This window comes from Gobius niger, assembly GCF_951799975.1.
Source record: "Gobius niger genome assembly, chromosome: 2".
Taxonomy (NCBI): domain Eukaryota; kingdom Metazoa; phylum Chordata; class Actinopteri; order Gobiiformes; family Gobiidae; genus Gobius; species Gobius niger.
The window spans coordinates 28,402,623-28,419,062 of NC_136853.1; the positions used below are offsets into that span (position 1 = coordinate 28,402,623).

General features: G+C 40.8%; 2 protein-coding genes across 8 annotated transcripts in view; both read left to right on the top strand.

The window, feature by feature from the left end:
• The first annotated feature begins 1,807 nt into the window (after positions 1-1,807).
• LOC306959431 (uncharacterized protein) lies at positions 1,808-7,147 on the top strand. The gene is made up of 6 exons (XM_079551541.1): positions 1,808-1,909; positions 2,068-2,243; positions 3,384-3,485; positions 3,569-3,694; positions 4,119-4,160; positions 6,888-7,147. The coding sequence occupies exons 2-6, from the start codon at positions 2,088-2,090 to the stop codon at positions 6,984-6,986; spliced, it is 525 nt and encodes a 174-aa protein (XP_079407667.1). The 5' UTR covers positions 1,808-1,909; positions 2,068-2,087; the 3' UTR covers positions 6,987-7,147.
• Positions 7,148-8,221: 1,074 nt separating this feature from the next.
• Positions 8,222-16,440, top strand: part of shank3b (SH3 and multiple ankyrin repeat domains 3b) — a 23,029-nt gene continuing 14,810 nt past the window's right edge. For 4 of the 7 annotated variants that reach the window (XM_079551508.1, XM_079551510.1, XM_079551511.1 and 1 more), the window contains exons 1-2: positions 8,223-8,483; positions 10,732-11,079. The gene's annotated coding sequence lies outside the window, so the exon portion shown is untranslated. Of the gene's footprint in view, positions 8,484-10,731; positions 11,080-16,440 lie in introns of all 7 variants that reach the window. The other 3 variants (XM_079551509.1, XM_079551513.1, XM_079551514.1) reach the window with 2 other exon arrangements.

Sequence of the window (16,440 nt, forward strand, 5' to 3'; positions counted from 1 at the left end):
AGACGGCTTCTTCAGCACCTCGGCCAATCTATATCCTTTTTAATTCCCAGTCGTAATGCAGTAGTAACATGCACTTTATGTACCTGCTAATTGAGTTGCACTTTGCACTTTGCACTTTAAAGTATGTGCCTTGTGTGCAATAGAGATATGTGCAATAGTAGTAAATGTACTGTAATTATTGTTTAAGTAGTACATGCCATTTGTTTAGTTGGTTTACTATGCTGCTACAAAATCTGGGGTAAAAGATATTTTCCTTGAGTCAATTCTGAAGATTCTGGGGCCCACCAATGCTTCAACGGACTATCTACCCAAATACGGAAATGGACCTTTAAACCTGTGTGTACCGCCGTGCCAAAGGACTCTTGGATAACAGACACTATTCATTTAGCCTGGACTCTTTTGTGAAGTATTGTTGTGTTTCAAGGTGTTTATTTGCTACAGTTTATGGTTAGTCAGGCCCCCCAGTAGGATTAAGGGAATGTTGGCTTAACATTATTTTTAGTGGGGGAGGGTGTTGTCCGCCCATTTTCAACAAAGTATTTAAGCACTTTTTATTATTGTTGGTAAATGGTTCACTGTAAATAACAGTATTAATCTTTTCGCTAAATTAAACACTGTCTTTTTATAATTGAAACCGGAAGCGCGTCCATCACGTGACCGGTTTATGCTAGTTTAAAAGAGCTAGGCCCACAGCCTCAGGACAGAAGCTGTGGCGCAGTAGTCGGGCCGTGGCCTAAGCCTTGTCACATCTGGGACGTGGGACCTATGTTTACCCTTTTCTTTTCTGTACTATTTGAGCTCGAAATAAACTTTGAAAAGCCAACTGATTCTCCCTGGTGATTTCGAGGGGGCAACACCGGCACGAATCTTACGTTTTTTGTCTAAGCCAACCCTATTTCAATTGTTTCCACACAAAACCCCGTCCCCTCCACTGCTCTGTGTGCGTCTGTGACTAACTCCCACAGTTGCAACTCATTAACACCAGCCACACACACACACGCACACACACACACACACGCACACACACATGCGCGTGCACATATATAATTCAATATAATATAAACATAATTACAAGTTCCCATAGCTCAGTAAAGCTCATAAATGCATTGAATTAGGAGGAGTTAACGCATGTATATAGACTAATTCTTTTCAAACAAAGATTCCTTTTGCTCAGTGTCACTTACTTAGTGCTGCTTACGCAAAGTTGTATTTTATTTGACCTTTATTTAAAGGAGCTATACCTGATTTTTTTTTCTGTGTATATGGAATGAAATTAGTTTTGTCTTCCTTCAGTATATTGTAAACTCAGACATTTGTGGGAAAAACACTGTAGATCTAATTATAAAGTATTTCATGTATAGTTTTGTTACATTTTTGTGAAAGTGACCCTGAAAAGTGACCCTGCAAGTTGTGAAATATAAACATGTCCCTGTGAAGAACTGGGATGCTAGAAATATGTTGGGAAGATTAGGGATGAGTACCTCAACCAACATTTTAATTTAGTGGTTTCCTCTTTCATTGTCTTAAATGAAAAAACAATCAGGTATAGGGCCTTTAACCAGGAAAGTCCCACTGAGATTAAGATCTCTTAATCTTTCAGGGGAGTCCTAGTCTCAGAAGGCAACGAACCTATTGTACATATTTTTTGTGGTATAGGGGAAACCTGCAAACTCCACACAAAAAGGCCTCGTCCAGGTGGGAATCGAACCCAGGACCTTCCTGCTGTAACCTCTGCACCACAGTGCCTCCCAAACATCGAACACAAGGCGTGTGCACCAGAGCATCCAAACCACAGGGGGCAGCAGTGTCCTCACCAGCTCTGAGAAGAAGACACACACAAGAGAGTTTAGCGGTAAAAACAAACCACGCTGTCGTCCTGGTTTACTAACATTTTCATCCTACATAATCAGTGAGTATCGACGGTACTTGGCCGTAACGACACCAGTTTGTCTATGACTCTTTTCCCCAGAGAGAGTTAAGCTTTCTAGCTAGCATGATGCTATTTTGGTGCCAGTCAGTTAGACTTAGTGCTGCCTTGTGTTTGTTTTATTTTCTTCTTTATTACAGAAGAGATATACAAAGTCATCATGCTCTCCAATGTTGAAATCAAAGCCACCGTGAGCGACCCAGAGAAGTTCGCAGAAAAGTCTGCAGAGCTCAGTCAGTCCGAGGGCGCCATCATCAGACAGCACGACACCTTCTTTAACTGCAGCACCGGGCGGCTCAAGCTCCGAGACCTAATGGTACTGAACTCTGGGGGTCATCTCGCGAGAAGTCAGAAGAAATAGCGTAAAAGGCATGAAAACAGCAAATAGCATTTTTTTTAATCCTTTACTGTCAGTGGTGTTAGTCTCACATTTTAGCCAATAAAGTCCCCGTAACTGATCTCAACATGACATTGGTCAGGCGTAAATGCTTGCATGCTGCATAGAGTTCGGGAAATTCCACAGTTACCATGGAGATATGCCATCTTTGCAGCTGTTAGCATTTCCATTGACTAGCATAGGCTAAAAACAGAATAAAAAGTGGAGAAAATATGGAGAAAATAGCTGTGGAACAACTCCGTTAGCTGCTGAGTTACTGCTGGTAAATAAATCTAACACACTGTGGGGTTCAAGTGTTTTAATGTGAACAATAACTCCAGTATTTTAACGTTTAAAATCTCCATTAGTTTACAATTGCTACTAATCCCATAATGCTTAGCGATATAACGTCACATTCCCAAACTCTATTAAGAAGCTAATACGCCCCGGGCTTTAGTTGGGTCGGGGCCCCCCCAAGAGATTTTTGGATCGATAAGGGGGCTGTGATGTCTCAGACTTTGGGAATGGCTGCTCTATAGTTTTAACACGTATTGAGTTAGACGGCATGAGCCACCTGACTGCACTTATCCTTTCACTTGTACTTCGCTTTACAAGCCTGTATTAGCAAGTTTCTTAAAGCCACAGCTGCCCTTGGGTCGACTGACGAAAGCAAGGCTACCAGTCTGTGCAATCGGCCCCTCCGACCACCACCAACCACTCACTCACTACATTCATTGTGGCCTATTGTACATGTTTTTAGTGGTAGGGGAAACTGGAGTACCCCAGAAGAAACCTACGCAGACACAGGGAGAACATACAAACTCCACACAGAAAGGCCCCTCCGGCCAGGGATCGAACCCGGACCTTCTCGCTGTGAAGCACGAGCGCTAAGGGCTCGTGTCTGTATTTTGGTCAAACATTGCAAATTATGAACAATCCAGATGCTTTCAGCTGTTGCCAATCCATCAAACTCTTTAGGTTATGTCAAAGCCTGGTTAGAAGTCATTAATTAGATAGTTTATTATAAAAATAAACGTATATAACGTAGGAATGTAACTATAGCTCTCTCTTTTGATTTAGGATGGGACAGGGCAGCTGATATTTTATGAGCGTCCTGACACCGATGGACCTAAACTCTCTCGATATTCCATCAGCCCAACCAGTGACCCATCCACTCTCAGGGTAAAAATATCAACACCACACGTCCATGGGAGAATAATGGTATAGCTAATCACTCTTGACAATGTTGTGTCCTCATGTCACAGGCTGTGCTGTCAGATGCTCTTGGTGTCAAAGGCGAAGTGCGGAAGGAGAGACGGCTCTTTCTTATTGGTCAGACCCGAGTCCACCTGGATACTGTGGAGGGACTTGGACACTACATGGAGCTGGAGGTTAGCAAAGAGCACTTTATTTGACCGTTTCAAAACCCTTTACCAGGAAGTTTGTGTAAAATCTCAGTTGTACAGGAGTTCTCCAGTTAGACAAAAGTTCTGCAGAGAAGAGCGTGTGTCGCTGAAGAAGCTTTTAGGATGAGGGGTGAAACGTCCTACACTGCGCCATGATTTTTGAGTTTTATCATGGTAGCTCTCAGGAAATACAGAAGGGTTAACAAGTGAAGTTAGGATCTAGTATTATAGCTAAAGAATTACATGGTGCAGCATATGATTACTTTTGTGAGAGTAATCATTGAAGATCAAAGGGAAACAAGAAAATATAATTCTGGTGAGGAGCAAAGTTATTATTCTTCTATACAATTTATTAATGAAATATAGATTTACTGCTTATATTGCGATCAAATGATTGTTGTGTGTCCAGGTGGTGATGCGCCCAGAGCAGACAGTGGAGGAAGGACAACAGGTGAGTCTATTTCACATAACCGCAGTGGCATGCCGTTCCTTCGGGAGCTGTAAAAGATGCCAAGGTGACTTAGGGACGTGCTGCACCAAACTTTAAATTTCATTATTCCGCTGCCTACAATTCAATTAGCCATTGCTTCACTGCCCATTACAAGGGCAACACATCAAAATGTTGAAACATCAGAGCAATTTACTACTGGTCACAGCCCAACTATAGAGCTTTGTGAGCTCACTGTGAGAGACTTTCTTCAAAGTGGTTTTATTTTCATTTTGAGATCAATTAAGTATTTTCTTGTCATGATGTTGCAGATCAATTGTCAATTATATCTAGTCATAAACTGATGGAAAAAAACATTTAACAAGGATCACTGGATTTATTACACCATCTTTGTAGCCTGGCCTTAGCCATCCGTAAACTCCGGTCAGTTATAGTTTCCCTACATGTACGTCTGGGTCTGATCTCAGCGGCTGCGTTACATTGGTTGACTTTCTACCTACCATTCAGCGAGCTTGGGAGGCGGGTGTTGTAGGTGACGTCAAGAATTTGCGCCGCATTTGCTGGTTGTAATTTGGCAATAGCGGCGGATACGAAAGTAATGGAAGCTCTTCAGTCCGTCCTGGCTCGGCTCCCAAATATCCAGTTAAAAAAAAAAAAGTAAAATTTAAGCCTTGGAATGTGCAAGGAATGCTCCCAAGAGTTATGATGATTCGCTTCACTAACTCGGGCGCGTTACATACGTCACAACCAAACGCTAGCGAAAATCAGATCCAATAATTTCAAAGGAGCTCACCCCTCACACCTGAAAACAGGGCTCAATTGTGAAGGTCCAGACCCTTGTACGAAATGCAATGAGTTCGAGGGTCTGGTAAAACCAGGCTACCATCTTTGGGACTTACATGAAGTCATCTGATCATTATAACTTGTGCATTACAAATACAGTTGTGCCAATAAGTTTACACACCCTGGTGGATTTTTTTATTTATTTATTTTTTCGCAAAGAATACACAGAAAGAGAAAACACAAAAACCTTTTTTTCCACTCATGGTCAGTGATGTTGTGAAACCATTTATTGTGAGTTTACACAGTTTACAAAGTTTACACAGCCCAGTTCCCAATACCGTGTATTGCCGCATTTAGCATCAATGACAGTCATAGGCCTATGATGAAAAGTGCACCATATCTGCTGTGACACATGTAGCTGATTTTGCTGAAGCTGCGACAGAAGTCCACTCTTCAGAGAAACTGGAGTCCACTCCCCATACGTGAGGGTTTAATGCGTCTAAATATAAAAGTATTTATGAAAACATGAACACTATGGTCATGAACTAATCCATAAACAGACTACTCTTCCCAAGCTTTTGCCGACGTATTATATTTTAGGTTTTAGAGATTAATTTAGGAGGCATAATGAAGAGAAAAGGCCATAAAGCAATGGGTTATGGCATATGCTTTTGGCTCAATGTCGGCCTTTTTCACACAATCTTTCCTCTGATCTGATCCTCTGAGTCTGCCCATGATAAAAACAACAAGTCATGAATCCTGGCTAAAGTTTAGTCGTCTGGAGCCTGTGTCTCCTCACAGCTCAACGCGAGGTGCAGCTCTCAGACGGAGGAAGAACAGGGGCGGAGCTGACACGGGCAGCAGAGGGACTGGGGGCCCCACACAGGATTTTGACAGTACATTAAAAAAAAAGTAATAAATAAATAGAAATCTAGTAGTGTAATTGCAGCAATAAAAAAACAGTGTTGCTTTTCTTCTTCTTTTTGGAAAGTAGTCATAATGTAGAGAGCGCAGATTTTTATCACTGCTGTATAAGGCTGATTTAAATGGCATATTCTTGCCAGATTGCACTAAATTCTATCTGATTAATAAAAAATGTCCTAGGAAGTATCTCAAACAAGAGCGCACATAAAGAAATGGTTTCAAACTTACTTTAAAATAAAGTAATTAAAAGTAATATAAAACGCCTTCTGTTACATGCAATCTATACACAGTATATTGGCCTAATGTAACGTCCTGAGTCTTCTAGAGTTCCACCACCTCCCAAAGTCCACTTTAACCACTGAGTAGAGGTGATGTTATGTTGCTTCAACTTTAGACAATATTTTGTTACACTTCTGACATTGACAAAGTATTTTTTTTGTTTTGTTATTTTTTGCAAGTGAAATATCAAAATACAGTATCCAAACTGATGCTACTGAACCAGATTTTTAAATGTTTAAATTATTATAAAGGCCAATACTTTTTACAGCAGGGGTCCCGAGTGTTTTGTTGAGTGATTTTGGGTCGTGGCTTGAAAGGTTTGGGAACCCCTGCTTTACATGAAAGACCTGTAGCTTTCAAAGCCGTTTGAACCCAGACCCGTGTTGACCGGTGTTGCTCTTCCCCTGCTGGGCTGTAAACGCCACACAAGCCCCTTCACCTGGGACGAACTTGGGTCGTTTCAAACAAAGTCCAGCTTATAAAGCTCCTGAGAACTGCAAACATAGCCACAGTTAAATGTCCTTGATTAAGCACACTTTAAGCCATTTAAGGATAAAAACATTATTGCTTTTTTACCTGCTTTATTTCACACCGCTCGCTCGTTCTGTGTGTGAATTACAACATGATTTTAAAAAAGTATCAGGCCAGTCGGGAAGGCCTTGCTGGCCTTGACTTCACGCCACTGCATAAAATTTAAGACTGGCTTGTTTTATATATTTATTGTAATGTGTTCTGTCATTTAAGGTTGCCCACGATCTGATGGACCAGTTGGGAGTGTCACCAGAAAGTTTGGTCACTGGAGCATACATGGACCTTATATTAAAAGAATGTAAAGAGACTTAATTAGTATTTACACAGGATTACTTTGCATTTAAATTTAAAATGTGGGGAAACATTAGCAATAGGTGAGCAACTGTATCAAAATTGGAATTTTGAATGGTATTAAACCTGTTTACCATCAATATTAGTTTGTATATCTGTGAACTTGAATGTAGGTTTGATTGAATTTGATGTTTTTTTTTAAATAAAATTGAATATGTAAAACATGATTTAATACAGTTAATTCTGTCCCCTGTGCTGTTATTTACACTGTATGATTTAATCAGCGCTGGAAAAAAATCAAGACAGTAATGCTCAAGGCAGTGGTTCCCAAAGTGGGGTCTGGGGCCCCGGGGGTCTCAGTTGCACTACATGGGGTCCCCAAAGCTTGTTAAATAAGTACAAAAAAGTAGTTTTGAAAGGAAAAATACTTTTATTTGGACGAACGTACCAGTTTGAACCAGTATTTAACCTACAGTCATAGCTAGATGTTGCTTTTTTGGTAATTTTCGCAGTCCCGGACTTTTGGAATGTCTGGCTTAATAAACAGGGTTGGAGGAAAATAAGTTTGTTTTTTTAAATGTAAATGTAGTTGTAGTCTTTGTGCCATCAGTGCTTTACTGTTGAAAGATTGTCTGAACCTAATGCTGACTGCCAGTGATAACTGTGGCATCCTCCTACTTGCAAGTGTTAGGTGAACTGATAAAAGTTGCCAGTAGTGTATGATTGTATCTAAAGATTCTGTTTTTGTTTTCCCTTAAACTCGTCAATGATCTTGGTCATGTTTTTTTTGTCCTTTGGGCAGTACGAAACAATGTGAGGCCCATCGTGCTACTGTAGTCCCGGGCCCTATGGTGAAAAGTACAGGATCCTAGGCAGACTATTAAAAAAAACACTAAAAATGAATAGGTGGGGATAATATTTTTGAATAGGTATTACCGTTCAAACTTAAATCAGCAGGTTACATGAGGACAACATGTAAAACACCTGTCTCTCTCTCAATTAGTCACTGATGAATTCTTTCTGAAATTTTACAGCAATATTACAGTGCAATAAAGGTACAAATCAATCAAATTTCTGTCAAGGAAGTGCTTTGTACAGCCAGCCCGAGACCCTGTCATTGATGATGGCGGTGACTTTTGCTAGTCCGTGGTTGCCATGGAGACGTCGGGCCGCTCCTCCACTCCCACGCTGCTGCTTACCCCTCTCTCTCGCGAAGCCATCGAGAGAGAGGTGTGTTTTCTAACCCACGCATTGGAGTGGGAGACTACGTGCGCATTCTGTAGTGCACACACAGACACACACCAGTGTGTGTCATGCTACAGTGTGTGGGCTGAACCAACCAGCCTTCCACTCATCCTCTTTCTGTCGCTCATTCCCCTCTGTCTGCAGATACACCTCTTCTGTTTCTTCTCCCCATCTTCATCAAGTCATTTCTCCTCCTTTCACCCCTTCTCTTTCCTCTTTTAGTCAGTCATCTTTTGCTTCGTCTATAATGGAGGGAAGCCGCTGATCATCTGGGTGAGTGTCTTGGGAGTCCTACGTATATTCTGCCTATATACATGTGTGTTGAACTGCGATCTGTATGCATGTACCTGTGCTTTTATGTGTCAAGGAACTTAGTTTGCCTTGCATTGTTTTAGATAATTCCTTGTCTCTATTGTGTTCCTTCATGTTCCCCTCTTTCCCAAACCTCCATGTAGACTATTATTACTCCTCAATCACTGTCATATTCTTCCCATTTCCAGCAGTTTATTCCAGCTTGCTCCATCTTTACCTCTCTTTCTTGTCTTCCCCCTCCTCCTTTACCTTACTCTCCTTGGGTTGGCGTTATTTCCTGTTTCAGTTTCCCTCCAGCAGCACTTTACCGTCCTCTGTGTGTGTGTTATATAAGTGTGTAGGCTGTAGTCTCAGACTTTCTATCTGAAACGATAATCTGCCATTCTGCAACAAACCAACACTTCAAAAATAGGTAGGCCTACTGGATCTTTTATGAAGGCCTTTTTAATGATTGTCACCTTTATTCTGATCTTCCTCCTTTTTAAGGTAATTGGATGTGGTTTGGATCTCATTCGCATTCCAATGATCTGAATTGAAAGTGAATCAGCGAATGAAAAGCCTGAACACTTTCATGATGTAATCATAAGGCAGTGAGGAGACATTTGAGGAGATTTTATATTCTCAGTGATGGGAGAAACTTGACAAGATAAAATGTGTGTCCGAGAACAGCCCTTACCATTGGTTTCCATGGAAATGGCCACGATAGCTACATTATCAGGACACACTCTTAGTGATCTTTTCCCTTCACAGCTCAGAGTCGAATCTATCTGTGGGGATGTGATTATAACTGGAAAAGCACACTTTTATGCGCTGCTGTTAACATGCAGATTTAAGATAAAAGTAAATGCTGACAAAAGCTGTATTGGTCTAGTATTTATGCTAAAATATAGCAGATCGAGAGGGATCCCATTTACATTCACTATTTGCATATTATCGCAATGTGTACAATGATTATCTGTTTTCTAAAGCACACACTCATCACTTTAGAGTTAATGATTATGTTTGAATAACTTCTCATATCTTCTTTCAATGTTATGTGTTCTTCTCAGTTTATTTGTCTGTTATTTGGATCCGCATTTAGCTGTCATAACCTTGACCGCTACTCTTCCTGGGGGTCATCACCCTCTCATTACTCTAATAGTTTAATTTGTATATTTGCCTTACTTGCATTACATCTTCCCATTGCACGTATTGGACGTGTATTCCATTCCTAAACGTCTTAAAGCCTTCAGAGACATGACCAGAGCATTGTTGCAAAACTAAAGTACAAAGACACACCATGCTCTAAACCTGTTGTGTGGATAGAGGATTTGTGTCTCCATTGTGCTTGTTATCGGTACTTTGCAGCTTCTTGGATTTTTCCTGCCAAACATTCATTTCCTTAGCAACACTTACAGGAAACAGGAAGTGTGACTAACAGGAAGTATGAGGTTCTATACAAAGAAAAAAAAAGTAGGGAAAAAAACAATATGCCCTTAAAGAGTTTCTATGAAAACACTTTGGGCCCCAAAGACCCGCACACACCACCTGGACGCCGTGCTGATCTCTATTAGCAGGCGACCATCTGTTCACCAACAGGCTGACTATCAGTGAATAGTACACCAGCTAAGTTTACCAGCTGGTTGGTGATGTACAACAATATGAACTGTATTTACTAGTAATTTAAAGGTAGCTGAATTGCTTTGACAAGTGTAAGCTTTTGAAGATGAGGATGCTGGAATAACCGTTTGTAATTGACTTTTGAGAAACAAATACTTGATTCAGAGTTTTTATTCACTGTCCATAGAATCAAAAAATGAACATTGGATAATTTTCATGATTCATTATCTACATTGATTCTTAGACATTGTTTTTTTTCATACATTTCTTAGAGACGGACATCCATAGACATAAAGTAATGAAACATGCATTGTCAAAGGAAAAGTTACGTTCCAGAATCTCAATGTAAAACAATTCTATATCATCTTTGGAGGACTTGGACCTGATTACTGATATTCTCTCTGCAGTTCTTGAATGAACATGTGCCGCTCCATTGCATGTCTAGACATCTTATAAGTGGGGTTGACCTAATTCTGTAATATAACAGTAAGAACCCTGATTTGTCGTCTCTGCGCCAACATTAACTTGAGATTTCTTTCTCTTCCTCATCTGCCTCCTCTGACTCCCACCCACCTCCCACCGTTTTCCTCCCACTCTTCCCCTTCTGCAGGATGGGCAGGGCCGTTTCCACAATACATCCTCAACCTACAAGACCCCTCAGTTGATTACAGCTCGACAACGCCAGAACCAAGAAGGACAGACAGACTCCCGCTATTACAACTCGAGTTTCTACGGCTGCCACATATACTCCACCTCCAGACTCATCAGACGTGAAACAGACCAGTGTCCTGCTCGACTCCAAAGTGCCACAAGATCCAAACTTCCTCGCTGTACCAAAACCAAAGTCTTAACCTAGGTCTGGGCCAAGATCACACCAAAAAGCCTGTTAAACATCGCAACAAAGCATACAAGATCAGTAGATTCAAGTTGGAAAATTTAATGGGACTGCTGAAAATAGGTAAGTCCTTATCCAATTTTGCCATGTCCATGTTATGCTAAATTGACTTTTCTAAATCGAGTTTTTTCTCACGTTTTAATGTTGCTTGTATTGCTCAGTCTATATATTGCTCAGCAGTTAATGTAAAAACTATTGGCCTAAAGTTACCTGACATGATCAATATGACCAAAGTTGATATTCTTTACGATTAAATAACTGTAGTCTGTTTGCAAACACATTATTTACAGAGTTTAAAAATGTTAAAATTAAGTATTTTCCTCACCCTACATGTTCCAGCAATGTCCTAATGTGTAGAATGAGCTCAGACCTGTTCACCACAACTGTCTCTAAAATCCTGCACTCAAAACGTTTTACTTCGGGTCGAATTGCTGTCATGCACAAGCTTAATATAGAAGGTGCAGTTACACATGTGACCTGAGGTGGCAGTAGTGAGTATAAAATGGCTAACTTGCATCTAGCCCCTTTAATGAACACAAAAATCCTAATTGCATAACCTTATTCTTAGAATGATGTAACTGGTAAGATAATGACCTATAACCTTTAACCATCATGAGCAACATCCACTGATAGCCTATATAAGTTCAAAAGCAGATAAAACTAAAAATCTCTAATGCCGACAGTATGTATAGGTAGATATGGTAGAAATTCACATTTTGCATGGTTAGCTCTTCACAAGGTTCCAAGTAGAACTTTAATATGCTACAAGAAGAAATGTTTTGCAGCTGATCAAAAGTTTAGGACCATCCATCCATTGCCATCCATCCCCAAAGGTTCTCAATTGGATTTATATCAGGAAAACACGCAGGATGGTCCAAAAGAGTGATGTTCTTCTCCTGGGAGAAGTTCTTCGTCCTATGAGCATCGGGAACTGTAGCTTTGTCCTGAAAAACTCAGTGGTTCCCACACAGACGTGGGCTTCAGTCATGAGGGATTGTCTCTGCAACATCTGCACAGAGGCAGCGGCCGTTTGACGCCCCTGCACCACCTGAAGCTCCATTGTTCCACTGAAGGAAAAAGCAGCCCAGGTCATTATGGCGCCCCCTCCCCTGTGGTGCGGAGAAAACATCTCAGGTGGATCTGCTTGTCATGCCAGTAATGTTGGAAACCATCAGGACCATCAAGGTTTTTCTCATTATAGAGAATAAAACTTTCCCCCACCGGACAGTACTGTGGCGTTCAGGGAGACGAGGCCTTGGAAGACATTTTCTTTGTTTTTGAAGCCCTTCAGTCACAGATGCCTCTGATGGTTACTGGGCCGCAGTCGGCGACACTAATTGGGTCGAGGGTCACTCAGTGTCTTGACCAACAGCCAATCACATCCTCTGGCTCAGTGCTGGGGACATTTATTTTCTTTGGTCTTCCACTTTTTTGTTCCATAACCCTCAGGATCTTTAAAGAAAATCAAACTGACTGTTTTACTGCATCCCACCTCAGCAGTGATGGCGCTGCGAGAGGCTCTGCTTATGCGTCTCAACATGACCACGCTCAAAACAATGCTCAATCGCTCAAAACAAGGCCTTTGCCATCAGGACGTCGTGACAGTGTCAATATCTGAAAGAAAATGACACTGAATCCACATTTTTGCACAGATTTGTCCTTTGTGGCATGTGATCCTAAACTTTTGATCAGCTACAAAACAGCCTATTTCAGTTTATTTATTGCTTTCAATAAAAAGTTAGCAAAAAATAATTTCTCACTTCCATTTCTTCTTGTTGCATGTTGAAGTTCTACTCGGAACCGTGATTAGAAAAAAAAAAAGTATTTATTTCAAACAAATAAAGTGAATTTCGAGAGTTTTCAACATCTGTTCTTTCTCCGTCATATTTGATTTTTTTATTTTTTATTTTACCATTTAATTTGCCCAAATTATGCATGTGACGTAGCCCTCGATTTGCTACTGTTGCCATGATGGAATGCTAACGGCCATGCTGTTGCTACGCTATGACATCACACACATGACCTATATTGGAACATAAAATATCAGAGTTGTGCTTCATTAATGCATGTTCGAGTCATCAGTCTGTCAGTCTGTGCAAATTTTCACCACTACAAATTGGCCACTGTCATTGTTTAGATTAGGGTTGTTCCATTGACAATAATGGTATCAAATTTTATGCCGATACCACAGATTTTCCTGGTATCGGCGAGTACCTAAACCCAAACCTATCCGATACCACATTGTGTTTTTTTGAAGGGGCTATGCAGAATATAAAACCCCAAATAATCATATTTGTGTTATCTTTTTTTTTTTGACTATGTAGAATCAAACGGTCACAGTGCCCTGACTTGGTTTAATATGCATAATGAGCCATGTGCTATAGGTTTTGGAATGTTTTCACAGGCTTTGTTGTTGTTTTAATTCACTTGCTGTGGTATCAGACTGGCATTCGGTATCGGCGACTACTCTGAACCCAAGTATCGTATCGGATGGGAAACACTGGTATCGGAACAACACTGGTTCAGATTGAAAAAAACAAAATGCTTCCATCCCATTCGTGCCAGGAACACAGAAGTCGAGGCGATTTGTTTGCTCAGAAATCAGGGCTGATTTGCATTTTTTGCCCCTCATAAATATTTTAGCTTATGAAACATGTAGTACCAAAAACTATGGTCTCCAAAAACACCTTAAAGTACAGTCTAAAAAGCACAGGACAGGCTGCACAAGCAGGAACAACACTCGAGGATGTGACGCTGCTTTTCCTTTTTGACAACTGACAGACTGTGATTATTGTCAGCTCTTAACACAGCCAATGTTCTTGCAAACCAGGAACATAGATCTGTCTGAATTATGCAATAACCCTCAAGTGTGTGGAGTTCTTGATCGAGACAAATGTGATTCATACATTCATGCATGTTTCATGATGACGCTCTGTAAAATGTAAGGAGTCTGGTAATCTATGCTGTAATCAACATCTTTGAACAATCACTCGCCCTAATATAGCGCTTTTCTTGACACCAAAACTCAAATTGAGAGCGTAACTGACTCACAAAACAGTGGTGGAAGTAGCTGCAGACCTTCATGCTATTTTGGAAACAATGCCTTTGTCGTGAATGCACTCAGATCCGTCCTGGTTTACAGCAAGTCACAATGACAGGAGCTTCCTTCCTTGTTTCATGCACTGCCCACTTGTGTCAGGGGTTGGTGCAAATTCGGCCCCCCCAAGCAATTTTGTCCGGCCCTCGACTCTACTTATATCATTTTTTTACTGCCATTTTCCACTGCCAGAGTGGGCTCATATGGCTCTATATTTTTCCTTTTATTAATTAATTTCATTCAAAAGTGTAAAATAAATACAACAAAACCGCAAAGTCAACACCGTTTGAATGAAAATGAGCAGAGATCTTATGACGTATGCCGCTCAACATCAGTTGTGTGATTTTATCTTTTTAATATTTACAATCGTCATTAAGTGAGTTATAGATGTAATTTAGTGCATTTTGCTATGAGAGAAAATTAACAGAATTAAGTTCAGCTTATCATTGGTGTGACCCTCGAACTCAGCTCAGGTTACTCATGTGACCCCTTGTGAATATTAATCGCCCTCCCCTGCTCTATGTTCTATGGATTGTGTTCCAATTACATGTTCCACCTCTAAGTGCACTTATTTTTTTTAATCTTGCACAAAACAAATAAATAGTGAGCAAATAAATAAACATACTATGTCACGTTATGTCCCAATATAATTGATTTATTCATTATTTTTTTATAATTTAAGTTTTATTGGCTTAATAATAAAATAAAATAAAACAAACATTAACAGGAAAATGGATAAACATAGAACTTTTGAGTAAGTATTTATTTAAAGCAGGACTAAGTAACTCATGCCCCTAGAGGCCATAAGCGCCACTGCAGGTGACTTAGCATGTTGCGTTTTTTTAACTTATTAATTGTCCGTGAGAGTAAATACTACGCTGACAGAAAAGACAAAGGGAGAGAGGGATATTGTACATCCAATTACACAATGGAGATAATATTTTTCACTCAAACTTGGCTGCAAATACTGTTTAAGTGGCGCTAGCCCACAGTTAGCTTTGCGCGTTAGCCTGCTAGCTTCTTCTTCGTGATTCCATTAGTGTGTATTGGTTGCTCCGACCCGTAGGCAGCGATTTGCAGTTGTGGTTTTCTGGCCAGAGACACCAGGGGAGGTGAAAGACCCCAATCATCCCAATAACACTTGTATTACCCCCAGAGCGACTACGAAAAGGATTTATTAAGGTAAACAAGTTACTTACTGCTTTAAAGTCAACACATCTTTTTTCTTTTAGTGCATCCCCGGACAACTTTTGTGATTCATATGCCCTACTAGATTTTGTCGTTGTGTCCTGATGCAGCTATAAAATCCTCACTTGACTTTTTGAGGTCATTTCATCATCCTATTTTCAGCTGATATGTTTGGGCTGGTGTTACGGACCAATCACGTGGCAGTATTGCAGTGAGTGGACAGAACAAAACAAACAAATAGTCTGTAGGCCTATACTCATTAACAACATGACGCTGGCGGAAAAGCAGGAGACATGCTGCTGCAGACAAACACAAATAACATTTTTTAAAACTACTAATTGCTTTGGCCACACCGCCTTTGCTCTGCCCAATCCTCTCAGACCTTGGAAGCTAAGCAGGGAAGGGCCTGGCAGGACTTGGATGGGAGACCGTTTGCAACACCAGGAAGCCTAGCGAATGGAGTGAGTGAATGAGTGAGTGAGTGGTGGTCGGAGGGGCCAAAGGCGCAGAGTGGCTGCCTCGCTCCCGTCAGTCTACCCCAGGGCAGCTGTGGTTACAATAGTAGCTCACCATCACCAAGTATGGAGTGAACGAATAGTGCAATGTAAAGCGTCTTTGAGTGTCCCGAAAAGCGCTATATAAAACCAATGCATTATTATTATTCTAATAGTCAGAAGATGTTGCTTTTAGCAGGTGAGACGGGGGCACACGAGGAGACCTGAGCAGACAAATACCCGTCCTGCCCCTCCAAACAGCGACACGGTATGAAAAAAACAAAAAAGATCATAGCGTTGCTTAAAACAAAAACAAATGAAATAAAACCAAAATGAAAATCAGAGCACGGAAACCATATTTAGACGAGTACCATTATTTAGGGTTTTGAATGAGAGTAACAATAAGGAGGTGTCTCGAACCAATCACTTGAATATAGACCTGTGGAGGAATTACATAACGAGTACTCTGCAGAGAAAACAACTGCAGGGAGCAACACAGCACCTCCTGCTCTCATCGAAAATTAACTGAAGAGTCCTTTTTACATGACTTGCATCAGATATTATCGCACATGAGACGAGCCATTTCTTTGATGGATTGTGCAGAGGCCGCTTAGCAGAGATGTAAGATGTGCAAAACTGCCACCG